The sequence below is a fragment of the Ambystoma mexicanum genome, chromosome 1q, assembly GCF_040938575.1.
Source record: "Ambystoma mexicanum isolate Mex_15411 chromosome 1q, UKY_AmexF1_1, whole genome shotgun sequence".
Taxonomy (NCBI): Eukaryota; Metazoa; Chordata; class Amphibia; order Caudata; family Ambystomatidae; genus Ambystoma; species Ambystoma mexicanum.
The window spans coordinates 636,264,866-636,290,295 of NC_090922.1; the positions used below are offsets into that span (position 1 = coordinate 636,264,866).

The 25,430-nt window shown below is 42.7% G+C and overlaps 1 protein-coding gene across 10 annotated transcripts in view; it reads left to right on the forward strand.

The window, feature by feature from the left end:
- Positions 1 to 25,430, forward strand: part of ARHGAP29 (Rho GTPase activating protein 29) — a 527,305-nt gene that overhangs the window by 334,413 nt on the left and 167,462 nt on the right. For all 10 annotated transcript variants that reach the window (XM_069641212.1, XM_069641216.1, XM_069641217.1 and 7 more), the window contains 2 exons: positions 13,841 to 14,029; positions 22,196 to 22,333. In XM_069641212.1, the coding sequence (XP_069497313.1) occupies positions 13,841 to 14,029; positions 22,196 to 22,333 (327 nt within the window). The remainder of the gene's footprint in view (positions 1 to 13,840; positions 14,030 to 22,195; positions 22,334 to 25,430) is intronic.

Here is a 25,430-nt window from a genome sequence, read left to right on the forward strand (position 1 = left end):
ACACGTTCTGGGGGAAAAAACTACAACTGAGGCTACGGGCGTCGTGCGTCCTACTTATCACATCGGATGACGTCGGAGGAGGTCCTCGACGACGGCGCATCAACGTCATCGACGCAGACACCGAAAAAAGTTTCCGAAGCAGCACAGCTGTGGTGATTACATGTCATAGATATGGAATACGTCGTCGGACCATCCCAATAGAAAGAACGTTACCAGGTAAGAAAGTAACTTGTTCATCTAGCTCAACGGATCTGGAACCGATATCTGAACTGAAGGATCAAACTGGTTGCTCAGCACATTCCAGTGTTGGTTTCCTAGCAGGCGATGCACATGTTAAAAGCAAAAGACACATGAATGGGACCTACTTTCAAAGATAAAACCATTTCCAGATGACAAACAGACATTGGCCTGTTTCTGAGAAATAAAAAGAAATCTTAAGCTTAGCTTAAGAATCTTGCTTTCAGGTTTAGCCACTTAGTCGTAATCGCATCGATAAGAAAGACTAGTGAATCACAGCCCCCATCAGTGGCTGAACGTTCTGGCAATACACAAGGATAAGGTTATCTATAAGACACACCACAATATATCTCATAATTGAACGGAAAAGAAAACATTGAATTCATAAGTATTATTTAACTCATGCTAGGTACACAGACCGTCAACCATGGGAAGATCTTTGGAATTTGATCCTGTAGTCGTTAAACCATTAAGTTGTCTGCTGTGGGTTTTGTGTGGTGATCTGATCCATTTGAAAAGGCTGCAGTTTCCATAATGGGGCCACATACACATGGACTGCCTCCTCATTCGTTGTGGGAAGGAGTAACTGGATTCCTTCTTGTATGCTTGCCCTGGATTGTGTTCCGTTTACCTGTTTTGGTATTCTCTCCTGTCTATTACATTTTATATTGTTCGTATGTGTTGGCCTCGTGGTTCGATACCTTCGGGTCATCCGTGCCTCGCTACATGCAATAAATGTGTGGTTGTTCATTTTATATGGAAAAAACAAATACCTTTGGAAAATCACAAATGTTTTCAATCATCAAAGAAGGAATAGCAACATGCATAGTACAACATATGAGAAAATGCTAAAAGCTAGCGAACAAGCTACTTCTTAGTGAAATAAAACAAAAGGGTGGGCCAATTCAAGGGGAGCTAAATTTGCTTTTCTGGTAAATGTACCACTCACTGCAACATGCCAGGCTGCAGCATAAAGGCCAGTGTACTTTCATGAAGCACAACTGCGTTGATGCACAAACATGAGCATACTTGCATGTGAGACCAACATTACTGGCCCTATCACAGACCTTGCATTAGGTGGTAATCCTGCTTGCTGATCTATGTGTAGCATGTGCATCTAAATCAGATTTACAAGTTGCAATTGAAAAGTATTTCTTACCAGTAATAGTATATTTACGGCTTGTATCTGTTCGAGTTGCATATGCTCAACCCAACTTCCATGAAGGAGGGTACAAAACTAAATGTAAAAATAAATGCTTTTGTATATTATGATATACATAGACGTGGCTTACATATCTTGTGTGGTATATTAATTGTATATTTGTATAGCAAGTTATGTGACAAATGTAGAAGGGTATTCCTTAGATAATGATTTCAGAGTTAATGTTTGAATGTTATACATAATGGCAAAGGTAATCTGTTGAGGTTGGCGACTAGAAGTTGTGTAGGCAGTGCAAACCCATCTTACCAGGATTCTATCACCGAGACACCCCTGTTGTGACCCATCTAACCTAATAGTAAAACAAGAGTCCAACCAAACGATGGAACAGAACTTTCTATAGTGGTGTAGCTATGGCAAAGCAGTTGGGCATAACTCGAGAGGAAGGCTGATAGTGAAGTACAGTTAATGCCCAGAGACCTCCAAAGAATGCACCATGCTGGTATACTGAAAAAATGCACCTTGAATCACACATCTATAATACTTATAGGTTAAAACTGAATGCCTAGCAAAAACATGCATGTATAAAACAGTAATGTTCATTAAAGATCCAGCCCACACCCTAAGAACTTGTTTCCCACGTTCTGTTGGTAGGCCAATACAAGTTAGGAGGTGGGAAGAAAAAGGAACACGAGACATTAAAAACATACATTAATACAGTCATTATGTTGACACAAAAAGCCACACAGAAAACAGTGTAGTCCCCGTGCAAAAACGTGCCCACTACAAATCTCCATTAAACCCTGGCAGCCTCTGTGCAGACATGATAGTGTTTTCCTGCTACCAAAGAATGTCATTTAAATATGTTACGGATATGTGATAAAGAGGCAATGACCAAAATGTATCTTGAAACAGCCCCTGAGCCAAACCCCTTGGAAGAGTCTGTTACAGCTGTTGGTAAAATGTACAGTGCGATAGGTTTTTGAATATGCAAATGGCAGTTTATCTGCATAGTTATTATACAATCCTCTTAGAAGTATAAGGGCTCACATTCATGTGTGTTTTAAATGCTGAAAATGTAAAAGGTTGAATGATTTAAAAAATGTCGTTTTCTCAATGCTCTATGGAGAAGTGCATAATCCATGGCTCGCACTTCCAATGTTGCAAAAGAAAGTTTGCTTCCCGGAGTAGTTTGAGAAGTTTGAGAAGTTGTCAATTGACAGTTTAATGGTTGTTGCCGACTGACAGGGACACATGTGGCTCCGGGAAGCTCTCTCAGGGCCAGGTCCCTCTCCATGACCTCCAAACTCGGGTCTCAGCAGTCTATTGGCCAGCCCCCTCAAGATGGTTACTGAGGCTGCCCTTTTCGTTTATTACTGAGACGTCAAATCGTCCCCCCCCCCTTTGCTGCACTGGGTTTCCTGTCTGTTATGTATTAATAAAAGCAGCAGTGGCTTTCCTTCAAGCGTGAATGTGAACCGGCAGTGGCAAAGTAGTACTGCTATGCACCCTGGCACAAACCGGCGGCCCATCCGCTCCTCTCAGGTGATCTGAAAAGATTAGACCCAGATGCCCCAAAAGTGGCCAGAGTCCATGCGGGCAGGAGTGTCGGTTCAACTACAAAACAGCGAATCCAATTAAGACGATGCTTAATATACACAGATTTTTTTTCAAGTGTGCATCATCCTTTTGCCAGGCAAACATTAACTATGCAAGGACACAGAATTAAGATGCCCTTTCTCCCAGAAGGGAGAGGGGTAGGATAGTCAGTGGAAATGTCCCTCTACTGCAGCTAATGTCAAGAGCTTCCTGCATCTTATTTTTCCAGCTTGTTGGCGTAATGCATTTTCTGGTGCCTCAAACAAGACTCTGGACGAGATCTCTTTGGAGTCGCTTAGAAGCTCAAGGTCATAGTTTTGCTGTGACTTTCCAGACCACCTCCATATCACTCCTCTGGTGCCCCTTGTCCTGCTATGGTCAACCAAACTGCCAAGAAGGCCGAGAAGGGAGGAGGCAGTGCGGCTTGCCGGTCTGCCTCTAGTCCCCTCCTCTTCTTACACTCCTCTGGATTTGGGGGGCTCTGGATGCTCAATTGAGACAGCGACTGCAGCTCCCTCTGCATCTGGGGGTTAGCCGCTTTGTTCCTCTTCCCGGTACCAATGTCGTGGCATGCCAGTGTCTCCCTCAGCAGCTGATGGAGATCTGGGGCGCAGCATAGAGCGAAAGCATCCATAGGTTCAGGCAGGTGGCATGGCACACTTGTTACACTGTATGCAGTTGAATTAGGTAACTCCAAGTACAATACTAAGCATGCCGTGCTGTGTATCCTGTCTAGCGCTATGTGCCATGTAAGTGAGTGAGATTTGCTTTGCACCTCCTCTCACTCCCCTATCCCCCTTATCCACAATCCACACTATTCATTTTTGCACTTGTATTTCCAATAGAGCTTGGTTTCTTTTTAGTATGCACATACCAACATCCCACCTCTGAAACGGAAACACCTACTACAAGGTTGTATGATCGAAGCCAAATGCCCAGATGAGCACCGGAGGGGATCCATCCAAAATACCTCATGCAGTAACCAAACCACTTATTCAGCCCAAGATCATGGTCCTATTGGACGCCCTCTAGATCCCGGGGAAGCCAAACAGCCCCCCGCCCCCTCCCTAGCAGACTCCTTCATCCAGCTCACCACCGCAAAGTAAAAGTCTTAGAGAGGAGTGCAAGGAGGAGAAGATGATTTAGAGAACTGCGAGTGAGTGACATGGACGATTTTGGAAACAACATGGGAGATAAGCCCCAGAATATATTGTGGGATGCAAGTGACAGGAGGTGTCCTGTTTTCAAAACCCTCCTTATACCTTTGTGGTAGATTGTGCCCTCGAACCTAGACTTACTAAGCTATCCAGGAAAGCCAAGATGAAGCTGGAGAACTATGATGAATATGTTGGTAGTGTTGTAGGGCAAAATGAACAAGAGGAGCAAAAGCGAGTCCCATTAGCACCTCCCCAAAGAGCCCACATTGAGGGTAGCAGGAGGAGCGTTATCACAGCCTTTCCAGTGTTATATCACTTCAACCCAGTATAAGATGGGTTCCGACAGTAAAGAGCTTAAGGATTCCACTGATTAGCAATCCTTAATTGTATAATAAAATAAAACTAAACCGGACTGTGAATTTGGAGAACTTCCAGCAATGGCTCGAAACTCAGTCATGGAGAGCTCAATGCCTCACAGCAAATAGTGGACAGGCATTGTAAAACCACCCTATCTACCTCAAAAGAAGCCAGGGACAAACATGTGGTCAGAGGAGAAACTGGTGACAAATGGCAGGTGTAGCAAGAACCACTATTCCTGTCTTCCCTGCTAGCAGTGTCAACAAATATGGCTGGACAGTTATGTCAACCTTTTCAGCCCCATTAAAACCCAGACGGAATTGCCAGCCAAGACCATCAATGTCCAGTGATCTCAGTTTAAGGAAAACCCAAATGCCAGCGATTACAAATAGCGAAAGGAACTTCATTATCAAAAATGTAGAAAAGCTGACGAGAAATGTACCGAGAGAAGCCCTGGGAAAACAAAGTTCTAGCTTGGTTGCACCAGAAAGTGGGGCATGGGCGCATAAGATTGCATGACCTCAAATTCCTTTATAGGTTACAGATTGACGAATGGTGTCCCTCTGGCAATAGAGACTCATATTATCATGGAATGTGGTAAAAGCAATTGCCCCTATTTTCTAAGCACCTCTAACAACCTGGCACATGGCGCATCGAAATGAACATTTTGATTAGCTTTAGCATGTATAGTACACATAGCTAATCCAGCTGAGGCCTGGACCGTTTACCTTACTTCATACCAGATGTTTTGAGAAACGTACTTTCCATCCAGGAAGTTAAATTGATTATCCTATTACAGACAAATCCAAGCCGTTATGTGTCCTGTGTATTTTATATATCTGTTCATTAGAAACACGTTGAATATGCAAGAGACATTAATTACTTTATATATTTACTTTTTCATGCTCTCGTATCATGTGTATGTTACATGGTTTTATGTACTGATATTTACAGTTCTGATGTACCAAAGTTGTGGGATTTGGGGAAAATGGTAAGTCCGTGCGCCTTCCTTCGTTATCTGGGGTGGTTGTTTTAGCGGGTGTTAGCCGGCTGCAGTGACCCAACTGTGATTGACATTCCCCTAGTCAATCGAGATACATTTGCAATGTGTTTGCTAGTTGGGTATGGTACTGCGCCATGACCAAGAAATATTCAGTCAGTAAAAAGTATATGTAAATACTTTATACAAGATTGTAATTGGTGACCGTATCGGCAGTCTAACACAAGTATTTTATGTTACTGTTTGAGCCATCCTTAACTGCATGGCGGCACGTGCTGATGTTTCGCCCTGCTGCGGGCATTGTCAAGGCTGTTCCGTTTCAGTCTGCTTTAAAACCAGCAGTTCTACATCAGCCTGGTCAAGTTCACAGGCATTTGTTCGTAGATATAGTCGTGCATTGGCCTATTTGGCGCTAGTCGCTAACATTAGAAACACGAGGTATAAGTCAACCTGTTAAAATTCACAGGTGATTTCGAGCCAATTGAGTTTTGTATGTGGTACATCAGCTAGTGCAACTGTATAGCGCATTCATTGCAAGCATAAATATCCCAATAATCATGTGTAGTACAATATACAGTTTACATTGATAATTGCCGGTGTATACAAACACAATTGATCCAGTGCCCATTTGACTGTTAGGGAGCAGAGAAAGAGCAGGGAAAATGATTGAGAGTTGAGAATTTTTTTTTGCGCTCAAAATAGCGTGGTGAGGAAGGTACAGACCGAGCAAGCAATTCATTTGTTTAGAGCTTCATGTGACATGCCCTATATCTCATTTGCGAGTGATCCTTGATACTTCACGGTCGGTGTACGTTTGTGTTTTACCATTATATCACAATTCCTTATTATATTGTGTTCAACCTATTGTGATGGGTACAAATGGTGCCTGTAAGTAGGCATTGATAGTTGTTGGAACCTTCTACCTTAGTGATTACCTTGGTATGTGATCGGAAAATGAGACTATTGTAAGTGTTTGCGTGTTGCATTTCCTTTTTCATACTGCATGGTTACTCCTATGGTAGGTTCAGGTATAATTTACCTGATAAGTGTCAGCCAAGATCCTTTAACTGATGGGCCAGAGCTGTTGCTAGGCTTCATCTTACCTGATTTAGGAGCAGTGAACTCGGCGTATTGAATCTCGGATGGTGGCGCTCCGCTGTGTTGTGTGAGCTCTGCCATTTTGGAAGTGGCATTATATGCAGTTGCGTGGTGACGTCACATGTTTTTTGTACGTAATGATGCCATCATTAGTTTTCAGGCAACGCGATCACATTTGTCCTGAATAGGTCTGGGTTTGGCTAAATCATATCACTTGTTGGTGTTTCATGATTTTCTTTGTATTTCTCATCGCATTGTTTCTATACAAGTTTAGCATTTAGACGTGTGTGTGTGTGTGTGTGTGTGTGTGTGTGTGTGTGTGTGTGCGTGTGCGTGTGCGTGTGCGTGTGCGTGTGCGTGTGTTTTTTCAAGGAACTTGAGTTGAAGTGAAATGAGCAGATTGCTGGTTTCTTCGTGACCCTGTTTCAATTAGACTGAAGAGTGACCCTCCTGTGTGAGCAAGGAAAAGTGGTATGTGTTGTGAGCTTTGGTTTAAATACATATCTGTGTGATTGAGGTATTGGGCATCAACTTGGTCTCATCCAGTGGAGGTATGAGAGTTCGGGTGATCCTACACTTGTTTACTCAATGCCTTGAGGGTGTCTTGCATAACAGGTAGGTACATTACTCGCCCATTAGATGGTCAGTTGGTGACTGAAACCTTTGGGGATTTGACATAGTTTCATAAAAAATAATATATTTAATTATCCAACTTGAGACCTTCCTTTTATAGTTCTGAGGTTACTGGTATTCGCTTCCTCTTGGTGTAATGCCTTTTCTCAGTCTCCGAGCCTTCGGCCCAGTTTGATGTGACGTATCCCAGAGAATGTAAAGTTAGATTGGTTCTCCTTGTGCCAGTGTTCGGCGAGTGATGTTTTACGTTCAATTGTGGTTAAGCTGTAGCGATGCTCCCTTATTCTTGTTCCAAGTTCACGTATCGTGCTCCCAACATACATTTTGTTGCAAATACATTTCAATTTTATATAAATTACAAATGTTTTACAATTAATGAATGCTGCCTTTGCAAGAAGGGCTACATACTTGCTGGAAACGATTGCAAAGTTGCTCCTTTGCTAGCAAAAACTGACTGGAGTCACTGGTAACTGATGATGTGTGCATCTCAAAGCGACAGGCTCGCCTAGACAAAAAGAAACACCAGCCAAAAATGGTGAATCTCTTAAACCTTTTAGAGATAAGTCGCAATACTTTCATCTTTGAATGGAGGGCAGTGTCGTGTACATTCTTGTTTTGCATAAAGGCGCCGGGAGGCACATACGTTGCACTATCCATCAATAAAGGCTCAACTGTTAGGAATCTCTGCTTCAAGCACAGATTTTAATAGTTTGCTGAAAATCTGACAACGTTACAAAATTAAATGGCTAATTCTTTAGGTCCTCGGAGACCAATGGCTTGAATGAAGTGTGCCCTGCTAAAGATTGGCTTAAACAAATGGAATACACCTTCAGTACACACTCACATTTTTTATCTGTTCCACTACTCAATAATTCTCATAGAATGCAACCTAGTGAATCCGATTTGCTTTACAATGTCACTCCATGTGAATAAATCATCACATTAACCTGGTACACCCAGAACTGCTCTCAAATCTGAGAATATTTTAGATGTATTTACAATCAATTGCTGTTTACAAGAGGACACATGCAGTTGAAGACTTTGAAAATTATTATTATTATTTGGACTTTGAGAAATAGCCCGAATCCCTTTTAAAAAAGAAAAAAATACGTTTGGTCCTTAAAATGCCATTCCCCTTACTACATGTTGCAAAAATGTGTCTCCAGCACAGTACGTGCATCCCACATTGGTTTCTCAGGTCAGTTAACATTGCTTCTGTTTAGAATAGTTATTTCATTCCACAGGTGCTGCAGGAATGGCTCAGTAGTTATGTGCTTTCCTTAGTGAGGAGCAATATATGGGCTCTTTTTGAAGCCCACACACTATCAGTTGTAGAAAATTGATTTAATAGCAAGCACTTGGGCTTAGTTATCGACCATCAGTCTCTGTATACAAAGGGACTCTTCACAAAGTTGTTTAGACAATGTTGTGTTGGCCACGTACCCTGAAATAATTTGCTTGTTAGCATCAGGGTTTCATGTAAAGCCAACTGTACCTCTGCCAGCATTTTCCAGAAACTTTACACACAGAGAAATAACTTTACATTCTTTGCATGGTAAAAAAAATCTTCATTGTGTTACACAGAGAACAAAAGACCTTTTGTTTCCCCAACCAATTTTTTTATAGCCCATGGGATTACTGTTGGAAGCCTACCATTATGAAAATGAGGCATCGGCAGATCATTTTCTAAATGACTTTTTAAAACATTCTAAAGCGCAAGAGTTTGGCTATGGCCACAGAGGACACTGCAGTTCTGCTTACCCATAATCCTTTGCAAACTGCCCACATGGAAATCTGCAAACCCTTAGCTGTCGATTTTGCCTAGATGTCTATGCTAGAAAACTGTGAAGAGAGAGCATGTGGCTCTATGAAATATCCAGTGCTAGTGAACCTACTTCCAAGTTTTTATCTTAGAACTACAGGTCTCCAGCATTGATATCTGGTAGGGTGGATTTTCATAACTAGCATTGTGGAGGGATTTTGAGGGGCCAACCTAGGTGATGAGCAAGAGATTTCACAGTTGGTTTTAACAAGCTCTCTCAAGGTAGTGTAAGTTGAGCAGTAAGGCAGACTTGGCGGGTCAGGGGCTGGTGTGCAAGTACAGATAACTCCTAGAGAGAGGCAAGTTAAAGCGTTCCACACAGAAGTATACAAATATATATATATATATATATTTTATTAGGCTTTCACACATACTGGTAAAACCTAGGACTGTTGTGCACTACAAAACACTTCTACCTTCTTATGTAGTCTGTGAACGTCGGTGCAGGAGTCATGGGGTAATTGTACACCAGAGTAGGGATATTAGGAGTGGAGCACCCCCGTCCACTCCCTTTTTCATTTTGAGACTAATACTCTAGACCAACTACTAGATGGAGGATGTTAAAAAAAGAATAAATAATTTTGGAGATTAAAGGGCCACTTTTTAGGGTCCCTCAACCTTTTCGCCCCGATCTGTTTTTTGCTCTCTGACCTATTTATGCGGCTAGATGGACATCAAAAGAAGTCCCTTAAAATTGCAGCCCTTTTTGACTCATGAGAATATAGTAATGGGTCGCCCATACTGCTCCCAGTCCTAGGGGTGCTTGCCAAGTACTCGGTTTGCCCTAGGATGTCACCCATCATTAGTTTTAGGGAGTATGCTGGTGGAAGATGGCTGATTCACTGGGCCAGGGGGGGCGTTCTACTGCACTGGGTAGCCCAATGTACCTTTTTGTTAGACATTGATATAGCAATGTATTAGTCCTGCTTTCTGACATTATGTATTTTGGGGCTTAATTTGTGCATGGTAACCACATTCTAAGCATATGTCTGTTTGGCCCACAGGGGCTGTTTGTGAGCCCACATGGCAACTGCCCTATTGTTTCTTACTGTTTCAGTCTACATCCCTGGGCTCTGTCTCTTGCATCCTTTGAGGGTGGCCTGGGCTGAGTAGCTCTAATGTTCACAGCTGGCTCAAGGGGCTCTGTCACGGAAAGGCCCTTTGTGCATCTTTTCCGTTGTGGCGTTCTTAGTTGGCAAAGGGTCAAGTTCCTGGGCACCAAATCCTGTAAACCGCACCTCGAAAGGAAGTCCTGTAGTTACCGGGCTGTTTAGACTTCTTGGAACCAGATTTTGGGGAACCAACACCATGGGTCCTGAAATGATAGAGAATTGATGATACTCTTCCTCAGAGGGCCCTCTGGTTTGGGGTCTAATCACTTCAGAAGCGGGCATTACCACATTTATCATTGTATAACATTGCAAGTCTTGCAACATTGCTTTGTTGCGTCCTCTCCTGAGGCTCCTGGTTCTCGAAACGGCCTCTGGTGCGCCCTGGGAATGCCACTGAATGTGCACCTGTGGGGTAAAACTGAGACTTGCCTTTATTTTCACCATACATGCAGATGGCCTCCTGACCTTGTACCATTGACTCTATGGGGCCATTAAACTCGCCTTAATACTCTGCTAACTTGTTTTTGTGGGTACTTACCAGCCCCTAGACATTTGTCCTGTACTCCTGGGATCCAGGAATTCTGGCCAAGAACTAGATTTTTAACATTTGACATGTTACATGTATTTTTATAGTCATGTTCTCCACTTCAACTGTGTAGGTGCAACCTCATCATTTAGTAGAGGAGATCTTCTACAGGTGGGGGTCATCCCCAAGTGGATCTCTTTGCCACCCGGCACAACAAGAATTGCCCTCAGTTCACCTCCTGGCAGGGACAGGGCCAAGGCTCCCTGGGCGACGCATTTCAGATTCAGTGGAACGGCATGAAGGCTGACGCCTTCCCGCCCACTCCACTAATTCAGAGTGATTTTCAAGATCTAGGAATCTCGCCAACTCAACATTCTAATAGGTCATTGGTGGCCGGCCAGGCCATGGTTTTCGGAGCTGCTCAGCCTCTTGGAGATGCCTCTGATTCACCTCCCGATGAGCCCAGCTCATCTTCTGGCGCGGCAGGGTCATCCACCCTGCGCCACAGAAACTAGCCCTCACAGCGTGGTACCTGAGCAGGTAACGCTGCAGCACCTCAGCCTCTCCCAGGCTAATCTGGAAATAATACAGGGAGCAAGGCTACCAGGGCCCAGTATAAAGGTAAATGGACCAGATTCTGCCACTGGGCAGACTCCAAGGAAATCGAACCCCTGGCATGCACTTTGGACGACGTGCTCTCCTTTTCGGCGCACCTCGCCCACTCTGGTGTGCAGGTGGACAATTGCCGTACATACCTCGCAGCCATCAGGGATTACAGGAATTCGGAGGAGGGGATCTCCTCCATCCCTATCGTCGGGAAACATTTGACGGGGTTCGCAAGGCTCTACCCGCCCGTCAAGAGGCCGCACCCAGTGTGGGACCTCAACATAGTCTTGGGCGCTCTGGCACACAAACCAGTTGAGCCAATGGCATCCGCGGACATCAGGCGGGGTCACCATCAAGACGTCATTGCTTGTCGGCCTCACCTTGGCTTGCAGAGTCGGCGAAATCCAGGCGCTGGTTGCCTCGGAATCATATACTAACTTTCGCAGGGACAAAGTAGTCCTACAGACACACCCGGCGTGTCTGCCCAAGGTGCCGTCCGCTTTCCACTTGAACAAGGAAACCGTCCTTCCTACCTTTTTTGCTGATCCCAAGGAGGATGCACAGCGTGCTGCACTGCCTGGATGTCAGGCATGCCCTGAAATTTCACTTGGACACGACCAAGGGCTTCTGCAAATCAGACACCCTGTTTGTCACTTTCGGACTTTCAAGATCAGGCCTCCAAGGCCTCCGTATCCCGCTGGATGGTCACGGCCATCAAGGAAGCATACGAGGGCCAGCACAAGCCGCTTCCGGCCAACATGCACACCCATGCAGTCAGGGCCAAAGCAACGGCCATCGCATTCCAGCGCCATGTCCCATGGCAAGTTATAAGCAGGGCGATCACGTGGGCCACTCCCTCTGCTTTCTGCAAGCATTACTGTTTGGATGCCGGCTCTAGATCAGATGCGGCTTTCGGATAGGCGGTTCTCAGGAACCTATTTGCTTAAGGAGAGTCTCCTCTCCACCCTGGGGCTACATTCAGTTGTAATCGCCCATGCAGTATGGATGGAAGGGGACGGGACGTAAGAGTAATTATAAGTTACTCACCGTAGTGACTAGTGTACTCTTAGTCCTTAGTCCCATTTCCTCCACACATCCCACCATCCCCTTCCCCCCACACCCTCAATAAAACTGGTGTCGTTAGGCAATGTTAAATCTATTGTCGATGCGTCAATGGTGACTGAGGTGTGCAAAAAGGTCTCACTCACCCCAGGGTTAAAATGAAAAAGTCCTAAAGTCCAGCAAAAGAGCTAGGGAGCTCTAAGGTGGGAGGAATTCAGCACCAAAATGGGCCTTTTAGTGACAGTCTGTGTGGCCTGAAATTGGTTAGGGATGTGGCAGACTGCCAATAATTGGCTCTGGATTTCAGGGGCTGGACCAAGCCTTTATTTGTCTTATTCCCCATTCTGGAAAACATTCCCCCATATATCACTACAAGAAGGGCACAGCTCAACTCCCTTTTCAGCGGAAGTCAAATCCTGGTAATTTATTTAAAAATGTCTGTGCGGAAGAAATACTTATCTTTGGTGAAATTGTAACTTTGTATCACTTGCAAATGGAAACTGCTGGCAGACAATGGACTGGTAAAACTGCATCACTCACTAGTGGAAATGCTGCTAGTAAACTTGAACTGGCAGCATTGTATCACTCGTGGAACACACGTCTGCAGGAATACCTTTATTGGACTTTGAAGTGCGGTTTTGTCTACCGAAGGGCTCTTGGCAACCACAATTGCTGGTTATGTTTTGTTTGTTCCAAAGGTCACTGTTGGATCGCTATGTAAATTAAATTTTCTCTCGTTAGGTTTGATTTCTTAATGGGACAGCGGCAGAACATGATTTCCCTTACCCTTTATGGTCTCTGCTACCCTGGTGAACAGGTTGTGCTCCTTAAAGGGGTTTCTTCCCTAGCAGGCACCATGTGACTCTCCCCTCCCATGAAAGCAAGACTAAGCAGGGGTGACCACGGTATTCTACCAAACCACCCCCAGGTCCAATCTCTCCTAGCTTGGTGAGGCACCCAAACCCCCTTGATCAACCTGCTAAATACATAGAACAAGTCATGCCACTTTGTTCACAGCATTTCCCGATAGCTTCCATTGGAAGTCTGTAACTGAATGACGTGAAGTGATGTTAACCATTTGTGTTCTTTTGTAATGGGGCGATCCACGAAGAAGTGCAAAGATAGTCCATTTTTAATGACCTTAGTTCTTTTCAGTGTTTAATGTCCACAGATCAGTATATCCACCCACTTTACCCAAGTTCTTTCTTAGGGCGTACGATTTTGCTTATCTGATAATTAAATTAACGTGTAGCTCTGCTATCAGCATTACATAGTATTGTATAAGTATGAGGGAAGAATAGATGGTGTGGACAAAGGTCAACCTGTGTGGTGCCACTTGTGTGTGTACTTTAAACGTTTTTGGTGTACTGAAGCATCGGTGAGTAAAGCTTAAGAATTATTTTATCTGCAAAGAAAACAACTTGTGGTGGCAGCTTGCAATCTCTAAAATTGATGCACCTATCGTTGTACAGCAAGAACTGGAAGTGGCCCTCAGAAAAGCAAAGCAGTTGAGCATCCAACGTCAAGATGAGCACGAAAAGGCAAAATCGAACACGGTTCGGGCTGAGGAGGAGCAGTTAAGCTCAAGTGCTGGACTTCTGAAAGAATCAAATAAGCAGTTGGAAAAAAGGCGGCGTCTGGAAGAGGAAGCTTTACAGAAGGTTAGCATGATTTTTACTCTAACATAATACCTTTTTTTTTGGCAGTACTGAGGGCGACTTGAATGTAGCTGGTAGGTGTACCCTGCTAGTGTCTGTGTGCGTGTATAAGAAACTTTCCCCCAAAAAAAAATTGAAGTCCTGCAGTATACCACTTTGCTATACATATGCTCCCTAGCCTTATTCTTCCCCCTATAATTGTAAAGCGTTGCTTAGCTTCCCAAAGTCAGGTTCACGCTCAATAAATACCCTACTAATAATATTAATAATAAAACATGCTCCATTCCTAGTGCAGTTCTGCTTTTCTTTGCATTCTGGGACCTGCAGTCCTAAATATTCCACACTGCATTAAGTCCCAGAATGCAGAGTAAAAATTAGAACTTGATTAGAACCTCAGATATGGAACGGCCATGGTGGCATGTATACTGTCCATTTTGTTCCAACGTGTACCACTTTAATTCTGCTCCTTTGTGTTCCTGTGGTACTTATCCACTGTGCAATGTCACTCCATTGTTGACTTGAAACCCCCTACTTCCTGCTCCTGTATGTCATCCCCCATATTTTTCCATTGCGTTTTGGGACCATAAGCTACATGCAGAGGGAGACTTGAGGAGTGCCTTACATACAACAGGGTGGTGCGGTTATACTGTGCATTGAAACAGATGGCTAAAATGATGGAAAGGAAGTTCAAAAGGGACATTGGCCCATCTTACAATTATAGGAGGAGAGCCAATATTGCAATGTGTGCAAGATCAACCTTTGAGCGACCTGTGATGCAAGTGTTTTTTGTTAATACAAATATGTTTTTTCTGGGGGAGTTGTAGAAATAAATGGGCTTTTGGCTTGTGTATCATTACACACCACAAAGGATTGTGCAACATTCGACCAAAAGTTGTTTGGCTATAATGCTGTGACATTAGAGTTTAGCAATATGTCATTATTCACTCCTATTTCTATACAAGTGAGTTTGATGGACCAAAGTATGTGGACGGTGACAAAAATGACAGGACCTCTAGGCTGTCACTGAGAGCAAGGATATTTATTATTGTATTTTTTGAGCGCAGACCTAGCTTCGAGAAGCAAGGTAGCGCTTTACAGAGATGTCATTGCATAAGGTTTCCATGTATGTGACCATATTCTGTGCAGCATAGTATGCTTTTTGTGTGTTTAATTTATTTTGTTGAACGTCTTTAATTGAAGGGTATTGGGTTACTTTTTAAGCAGTTTCGGCCCTAAGTAAAAATAAAAAAAGTAATATATATTCCTTCAAAAGAATGTAGTTAAGGTTGCTGGTAAGTCGGTTTTTGTACCACACTGTCGGGGTGCTGCAGCCAAAACTAATGGGAAGGCTAACGCACCTGAAAAAGGGACACCAACCCTCTTAAGGTAACATGGTCAGAGCGACGAGGCCTAACTCTCAGGTAGGGTTAGCAGGCTGACGCAAGTATAATGGTATAATACCGCAACACATTTATCTTTAGAAAACACACCACACAGATGTACTGAAAAATATACACTTCAATAAATTGAAGCACATAAACTATCAGTACAAATAAGTACTTGGATGTACAGAAATAACAGATACCAAGCATAAATAAAAACAGTAATGTCTCTAAAAGGATTCTGCTAAACCCAATGTCCATATGTGAGCCCACTACCGGAGGTAAGCACCAAACATAAAATAACAGGGTGTGGGAGAACAAGGCAACCATACAACCTAGCAAGCGGCTAACTCCCGTAGGGGCTTGCACAACTTTGTACGGTGTCCTAAAGACCCAATCAAACTCTAGTATATGTGTACGGCCCTAGGCCTATTGGTCAGCACCTACATAGTAGGGGATGGGGAAAAAAGGAAACCATTTTACTAGCAGAAAACATTTTAAAATCCCTATGGCCTATCAAATACTCCAGTCAACTGGACCTTTTAGGACATTATATTGTATTGTAGTAGTCATTTAAATATCGCCTTTTCCCCATTTGTATGGCCTCAACGCGCTTGTTGTAGAAACGCCATCGGGGAACGAAGTCCAGGTATGGGAAAGTTCTAAGTGAAGGATTAATATGGGGTTTTCGGGGGGGTTGTGTTGACTAAGCTTCAGTAAACAACTCGGGAGGTCAGGCACTTGGATGGGTGCTGAGGGAGGTCACGACCGAGCACTAGTGCAGGAGACTCTATATGTACCCAACTAGACCAAAACATTTTACATATATTAAACCTAGTCATGGAGAGTATAAAACATTTGTAACCCATAGCCAAAGGCTTCAAATTATCAGTGAGACATTTAGGCCAATTAACTTCCTTACGTATTTCAGGGAATAATATACCCATTACTAGATTCCGTTGCCGTGTTTTAAGCACGTTCGCCATAATAGAAATGAAGGGGATGACTTTATAAATGAATATTAAATTACAGCTACATCTAAAAATTGATTCTTGCTCCGGAGCTCACTGGAACACTTGTGGGCCCATGAACAATGCCCTGGGGCAGATAAGTACCCCAGAGTCTATTTTAGAAAGCCAGCAGCAGGTTCACATTTCCATTGGAATGAATAGGAGAGTTTAAGGTCCATCCTCTTTAATGGAGGTAAGTCTGTTTGACCCCATAGGTGTGGATTCTGTGAGCAACTCTGTGGAAGGCCAGAGGAGACCCCAAGGAAGTGTTTCGGAGGTTAGAAGATGGCCCCAGAACCCCAGAGGAAGACATCGCGGAACAGGATGCTGTCCAATCGTACTCTATTGGAATCCCATTAAAGGCTCGCCTTCAAGGAATCTCTACCCGAGACAAGAGGGACACCCGAGGTCGAATATCATGAATACTCACCCACCCCTTGTCCCAAAGGTAAGTACGTCTGACAGAAGTTTGGCCAAAAAGGGCGTCCGAAGCACAAAATAACGGGGTGAGTAAACTATTCTTTCTCATGTGCAGTGTTCAGGATTCTGCTCCCAGGGACTTGCACCCTCAGCCAATGACGATCCCAGCGACTCAGAAAAAGAACAAAGGCTCCTTTAAGAACCTCAAGCCTGCATTTGAGATTTCAGTGGGGAAACCTTGAACTGCTCCCAGTAGATCATTGGATAAAATAATTCTGCAAACGTTCCCAGGACAAAGACAATGGCTGGAGGCACCCTTCGTTGACTTAAGCTGAAGAAATGGTGCAGTAATGTTGTTTCAGCATCTCTCTGAATACCACCGGTGACCCCTAGCTAAGGTGATGATCCTGGCGGTAAGACTGCTGGTTGCAGTATTTAACGGTACAAAAACAGTTCCCGAGTGGAGGGCTCGTCCCAGCAGATGTGGGGAGTCTTCAGGGAGACCAGACTGGACCTCCAATGACAAAAACCCAAATCGGAATATGCCCAAGACACTAGACTTAGCAATGTTGACAAGTAAGGTCTAAAGAAATGGCAAGAAGTGCGGGATGTGTATAAACTCCTTCAGCAGGTCGGCAGACTTGCAGCCTCCGAGCTGATTGGAACAAAACAGCAAGTGGGCAAATCGGGGGTAGGACAAAGCCTTAATAACCTAGCATAAATGGGCTGGCCAAACGTTAGCCAGCATTTCACCAAAAGGGGCTGAGGTAAATGGTCAGATGACAAACCATTCCGACATGCTGCTATGACTGCCACTTAGACAAGATGGGCACTCACAGAGGAAGTGAAAGGGATAGTCCAGGTAAACCAGTTCACACCGATAAGGGGGCTGCCATTGTGGATTCACAAAGATCCCACATAATCAGAATGGCCATTTTAAATTTACTGCATGATCACCCTCCACGAGGGAAGCCCTGAAACACAAAATGACAGATCTAGATTTTTTAAACAAAATGGTACTCTAGTTGCTACCAAAAAGGTACATTTTGCTACAAATGCGGTAAAATGTCTTGTACCTGCTGGTGAAGCCAAAACTAAAGAATGATTTCCACCAGCCCACTGCCTGAAACCCATGTAGGATGATAGTCAAAAAAGATGGGAGACAAAAAGAAAAAAGCTGACCCCCAAAAAATGGACCTAGAATCCCCAAAACATGAATTCTGACTTTAAGGGGATGTGTAACACAAAAAAGACTACAAGCTGCATTGCTTGACTCACAACCTCTTTAATTCCACACAACAATATTTCCAGCATCCTAAATGGCATCTAAAACATTTCAACGTCACTGTGTATCTCTCTGAAATGCTGTTATGGGCATTAACTTTATTCCCTTTTTGGCATATTTACACCAAACATTCCAGCAATTATTTTGGTACACTCAGAATTTGTTGACCAAGTTTGATCTGTCAAAGATAGTGTAGGTTAAATAACAGGTTAATATGTGTAGTTTTCCCATTCTGACCATCCTACTACTTCATTGGAATTGCATCATTTAAAATGTCTACACATAACAGCGCTAAACCTGGCAATTTATGATCGAATCTTTATTAGATATGTATCTTTATTTGTTAAAGGTGAAATTCCGTTCAGTGGTTTTCAAGTTAATTGCGACAAATTTCCTTTAAGGATATCGAAATCAGTATCATATAATTGAAGCCATGCAATGGAAGCACAGTACTCTGTAAAATAGGATTGTATATAGTTACAGAATCCTTGCAATTTACTATCACCTATGGAGAGAAGTATGTTGGGGGTTTTATAGCTTCAAAAGCATAAGACACAAATGTGTAACACTTCTTAAACCCAAGGTGAAACACACATGATTGCATAGTTGGCCTGTGCATGCAATCAATATTTGGTGTGTGCATTTGTGTTAAAATTTACATTTGTGTAGATAACCTAGTTGGTGAACTTGAGATTTTTTACCAACTGTTTTTGTAAGGTTTTCAAGCCTATCCTGACACATCCATTCGTCTATTGTGAAGTAAATCTTTGCTAACATTATTTTTACTAAATGATTACATAAATCCCAACTCCATAAACATGTGTAGGTACTAAATGTGCTTCAACAATTCCCAGCTTCAAACGATCTACAACAGCTGGGCTAACAGATCCCTGGCTTTCCTGCATGGTACGATCATCTGTTAAACCCAGAGCATCTCTCCATTCTGAATGCCTTGTTTACACAAGACATAGTTATGACCTCCCTCCTATAAAAAGACAAACATTGGCCCTCAAGGATGAAATGACAGTTACATGACAGTCTTTTGGGTAACATATAACATCATAACCTCATGAATACCGTTTTGACCCAACCCTCTTGAAATGCCTGTCCACGTGGGTATGGGTTACTCATGATGCTATTGTATGGCAGTTATTTCTTTCTGATACTTGGAAGCATGTCAGTCTTGGAGGGCCTTTTTAACCACTGGTAGTTGGGTGACTCAAAAGAGCTGACCTATATGTTTAGTCACCTTTCTGACATGGTCTTTCTCATATAATGGCCTTTATTTATAGCAGAGCTGGAACATCACTTAACAAAAGGGAAAGTGCAATGCTAACTGAAATACAGGGTATCTATTTACAGTAGGTAAAGAGGGTCCTTTATTGGACTTTTCGGGAGAATTTTAGTTATTTTGTATCCTGACAAAAACTACTATTGTAAGCATGAGGGTGTTAAAACAGTACAGCAAAAAAGTTGATGGTTCTTTTAGCTAGCCTTAGATGGGAAGGTGCGGGTAACCCCAGTCTCATAATGCACACCTAGCAACATTCAAACATTTGGCTACCAACTGAGGCGCCCCCAAGCAATAAAGGAGGGGTTTCACAAAAATGACCAAGTTCATGCTCTTCCCAGACAGGCCTATGCCAGTCAGAACGGGTTCAGGCTGCTGCAGCCCCCAACTCGGTGAGATGGATATTCTGCCACCATATGTCTGGTAAAATATCCATCTTGTGTGTAACACTAGGCTTTTACCTCGACTCCACTCTATCTCTCAAAAAACAAATCAATACCCTGGCATCCTCGACAGCGTACACCTGCAAATTAATCAGGACTTGCAGACCTTACCTCTCTAAAACTAACTGCATCACGCTAGCTAACGCACTAGTAATGTCGAAGCTGGACTATTGTAATGCCCTCTATGCAGGAGCTAATAAAACCATCATAAATAAAATGCAAATCCTTCAAAATAACGCTCTTAGAGCAGCCCTTGACATACCCCATAGAGCACATATTTCCAACATCAGGAAAGACCACCACTGGCTAAAAATCAGCGACAGAGTCCTCCTCAAGACACTTTCTCTCACACACAAAGGGCTTAACAACACAGCACCTCCCTACATCTCGGCCAAACTGACTAGAAAATCGTCCAGCCACTACACCAGAGCTACCAACCTCTTCTTGCTAGAAACCCCTAGATTTAGACGATCCAAAGCAGGCGAAGCAAGCTTCCCTGTTAGAGCCGCCCAGACTTGGAATGCATTGCCTTCTGCATTAAGAGCAAACCTATCCTACTCCAGCTTCAGAAGCAAGGTAAAAAACTGGCTCTGGTCTAACGACAACTAACCTTGTTGCACCCAACGGTCGTGATATTCCTGAAATCCGGTTCCATGACCACTCGGCCCTTACCTTCCTATCTCTCTGCATACATGTACCCTTAAACATTGTAAACTTGTTAGCTATCATCTCTACTGTTGTACTGACATATATGTATTGTTTTGGATATGTCTCCTATCGTCCATATGCATGTAACCTAAGCTTAAGTAACCTTGTACCTGCTGCGCCCGGCTACCCCTGGGTTTTGTGCGCATTATCAAATAATAAACTAAACTACAATTACAGGTGGTGGGAGAAATAGGATAACAAACACTTGAAATGTAGTGAAATAATATCAGGTAAGAGCCAGTTCAGATTCATGCAACAAACCCCTGAAATTTGCCAGCTGCTCGAAGTTATGCAACCTTAACTATGGAACCTCCATTGTGCAGCCCCCAAGCACACTGATGACATCACAAATTATGGCATTATCGGTTTGTATCAGTAATGACCTCACTGATCTTAATTGAAAGTAAGAGACAAGCAACATTTAGAAAGCCCATTGCTGCATCTAAAAAGGTTTGGGTTCAAGTGTGAAGCTTATTTCTAGTTTACATTTAAAAATATTGTCAATTTACAACCAGGATATATTCCTACACACCAGATGTTCTTGGCATTGAATGCGTATTTACTGTGAGGGGATATTCTAGTGCCTTTATCACTGTATTATTAAAACAGTCCCATTTGCAAAGTAGATATTTAGAGTAGTACAATTATTACTTTGTTCCTGTTCATTTAAGTAACCTTTGGTGGTCTGGTACAGTTTCCCAAATCCCTTCATTCTACATATCGTAAAAAACGTATTGTCAGTATAACTAAGCAAAAGGTAAGCCTTGACTGTAGTAAACTTTAAATGTCATGGTAGGTGTCCTGTAAAGGTCAACCATGTGGAAAACTCTTAAATATTGCAAGGACATAAGGTTATCAGGGCAAGTGTAGAAAATGCACTGTACTGATGAAAGGTGTAATCTTTCTAGTGCATGTGTCTGAAACCTGTATTTACGACTTCCATGATAACGCACCGTTGACTATGCCAGCTAGGGCTCTTGGATTTTGTATTTGAAAACCTCCTGAGATCCAACGGTTGCAGGCCCCTGCAGTATTGTATCTCCGATTGTAGGTTCATACAAGCATGAAAGCATTTTTTTCAATGAAAAACCTTTGGCTGAGGCACAGTTAAGTTGAAAGCACTTATTGCAACAAAACCCAAAGAATGAGTCCTCTCGTACAGTTTAAGTATTGACTCCTCCTTCCTGAAGCATGAAGTGTTAGTTAAATTCAGTTAATAGTGCATTGCAAAATTAAAATGTTCATTGAATGTTTTAATTTGCTTCTGATCGTTTTTCATTGGACTTTACCTATCTCTCTCTCTCTCTACCAATACTTTGTTAGGCGTTGTGTATACCTAACAACCGTTCTTATAAAATAGCACAACTTTGGAGTTTTGGCACTGCTCTGTGTATAACCGCCTAGAACCAAAGTAACTTGTGGCATGGTCTGTAAACTATTTTGTATAGGTGTCATCTTGTAGAAGTTTTCTAAGTTTATTCAGCTAGATAGCCACTCTCTGACAGCCTTAACATATCATTCTATTACATGGCATGTAGCGGGTAATAAGAATCCATAACCTTTTAATGTGTGTTTTGTGAAAAATCATACTTTGACATATTTTTTTCTTTTTTCTTTTTTTTCTTTGCAGGCTGATGAGGCCAATGACAACTATAAGACTCTGGTCTTGGAAGTTGAAGAAAAGAGAAATTATTTGGAGAACTTCAAAAGTGAAGTTTTAACTCAGCTTCGTGAAATGATTTACCAATGTGATTTAACTCTTAAAGCTGTAAGACCATTTTTCTAATTTGTGAGCAACAACATACATAAATGTACCTAATAGTCTATACAGTTCTCCTGAAAAGATTCCAATATGGATTCTCCAGTTCTTACTTTGTGAAGTTAATGCTTCATTTTAAAAGATCTAACGCAAGTGATATGCTAAATCATTTGATGGAAACAAACACGTGTCCTCTAATTAGGCTAATTAACTGACAAGCTTTTGTGAATAAAGAAAGTGAATACTAACTAGATACATCATTGTAAATTGTTTAGTATACAGTGACTCCCTTCCTGCCGCTGCAAACTCTCTCCTTCTCCCACTAACAGGGCACAATTGAATATTTTGTTGATGTGTCGAGGCAATTTTCTCACTAGCCCAAGAAAGCTTTGAGAATTAAGTATTCCATGTATGCTTTATCTTGAAAAAGGAATTTGACCCGACTGATTTATTTTGCAAAGTTTGGTGTAGTTTTGTCAAACGGGGTTAGGTGGCTACAAGTAGGCGTCCCAAAACATTTGAAATCTGGATAGACCTGAATTGAAAAAACACCTTGCTCATGGCTACAGCCTAAAGCTCTGGACGGATTGGCACCAAACTTGCACGAGGGGCGGTGGCCTGATCCCAAAAGCGTGCTTTTGAAAATTTGGTGTTAATCCACCCAGTAGATATATATTTTTTTTTTAAATGCTAACAAATTAGATATATTCCTGGTTCTGTTTCCGTGAATGCTTCTGAACCAATCGGAGTCTTGTAACGTTCGTGGACATCGTACATGGCACTGGTCAATTGAGAAACGTGAGGTGTCAAAACCTTTCAAATTGACGCTATGTTGGATTTGTGAATATCGCGGTAGGAACTTATTAAACACAACATTACACTTGTCAAACAAATGGAACTATCGCTAGGTAGTTGAGGGATGATTGCGATGGTAAATGTACAGATAAAGGCTACAATCGGGTGTTTTTGTTTTTTCTTCCCCAATGTCCGCAAACATCTCAGATGTTCGTGAACTTGGCAAATGTTCGAAGACTTCCATGCATATGTGTGCTTTACAGGGTCATTGAAGAGCAGTTGTTGCACGGCTTATAACTTTGGCACCGTTCAACTAAACTGCATGAATTTTTATAATAAAAACAGAGACCCAACTCTGAACGTTGTTGCAAAGTTTGCTGTCATTTTGTTAAGAGTGGGAAGAATTAGAGGGGTGGTCCCAAACATTTTGGACCATTTATAACTGGTACTGTTAATGAATCCACTCAAAGGTCTGCAAATAGTGTATAGACCCTACTTTGAATGTTTGTGCAAAGTTTGAAGGGATTTTGTGATGAGGGGCAAAACTGTAGGGGGGGGTCCTCAACATTTTTACAATCTGGATAGGCTGGAATTCTGCTTGCGGCTACAGCCTGAAATACTGGATGGATTGGAAGCAAGCTTGTGCCAAGAACATTGGCCGGGACCCAAAAGCATGCTTTTCCAAATCTGTCCTGTTTTTTATTTTTTTGTTTGTGTTGAAAAGTGTCAACATGTAGGTAAAACAAATAGTAATATATAACTTTGGTTCCATAGGCATAGCATGTGGTCATGGCCAGTGCGGCAGTGCCCCCAGACAATCTGGCCATGGCCACCAGGGACCAGCAATGGGCTAACTTTTCTAAATCTGGATAGGTTTGAATGTGGAAAACACTTCAGCACATGGCTACAGCCTGAAGCGCTAGACTAGTTTGCAGCAAACTTGGGTGATGAGCATCAGGAAGGACCTGAAAGCATGCTTTTGCAAGTCTTTCCAGGGTTTTATTTTTTGCAGTGTCTAAATGTAGGTGAGAAAAAAAAAAAACAGTGATATAACTTTGGTGCCTGTGGGCCTGGCCCCCTGCAAGGGGAAATGTCCACTTTGATTTGTATAGTGGTGCCTGCTGCATGGCCAAAGTCCATGCCCCATGGATTGTAGACACCATCTATGTCTGCAAGCTATGAACCACTTGCAATTGGTCACATTATGGGGGGGTATAGTGGACACTGAACCAGGATGCAGGGTAGGTGCAGTGAATAACGAGAGTGGTTTAGTGGGGTCATGGTTGCGCCTCATGTCCTAGGCAATTCAACCATGACTTGCAGCCCAAGCAGGCACTCCTGAAAATAACACCTATCAGTATGCGCTGCAAACAATATTTTTGTTAAAGGAGGATTATAGTCCTTTGACATATGTTAAAAGATAATTTTGTATTACTTGCATACAGTGCTGCAACATCATGAAACATTTTCACTTAAAAAATGATTGCAATTCAGTGAAAATACTTTGTTAAAGGGACGTAATGGGGAAGTTGCACTAATAAAAACCTATGAAATTCACTGAAGAAAACTGTTAAAGGGACATTTATGTTTGCGTAGTAAAATCGAAAAACCAAATAAATTTGCCAGTTATGGTAAGCTATGCAACCATAACTCGCGTCACTGCCATGCACTGTTAAGATTAACACCAGGGACATCAAAGATTTAATTGTCAGGGAGAATGTTCATTAGTGACCCCCAGCTCTTTGGCTGGACTCGGGGCTTTTTGAATTTTAACTCCTGAGTGAGTGGGGCTTTTTTCTCACTCATGTGTTTTTTTTCTTATTAGGATTGTCGTTTGTTTAAATGGAGTTTGGTCAACTCCATAGGCATCTGTTTTTTGCATTGTGACGCACAGCACCTATTGTGCAGTGCCACAGAGGAGTGCCTTGGACTTACATTTTCTTGGGTGAAATACTGTTCCCAAGAATAGTAGGATGACTCCTGTCTTACTTATTGTGGATCCAGCACACACCGCCCTATGTGGAGTGCTGGAGGGGGGTGGTTAAATAGGAATTCCTTTATACCACTTCTCATGTAACATTGTTACACTAACTAACTTGTGCCATCTATCTGCAGGCTGATTCCTCAGCTGCAGTACAGCATGCAAGGGTGACCATTTTTTCGAAAATATCCCTGTCTTCCATTTTCCCCATTTCTTGTGAGTTAGTTCCTTCTGGCCTTTTTTTCTGTTTGAATCGGTTTGGAGTCCTTTGTGCATTTTGCCTTTGGCGGGCTTCAGCCATGAAGCCCGCCCAGGCTCCAGTGTGTCTGG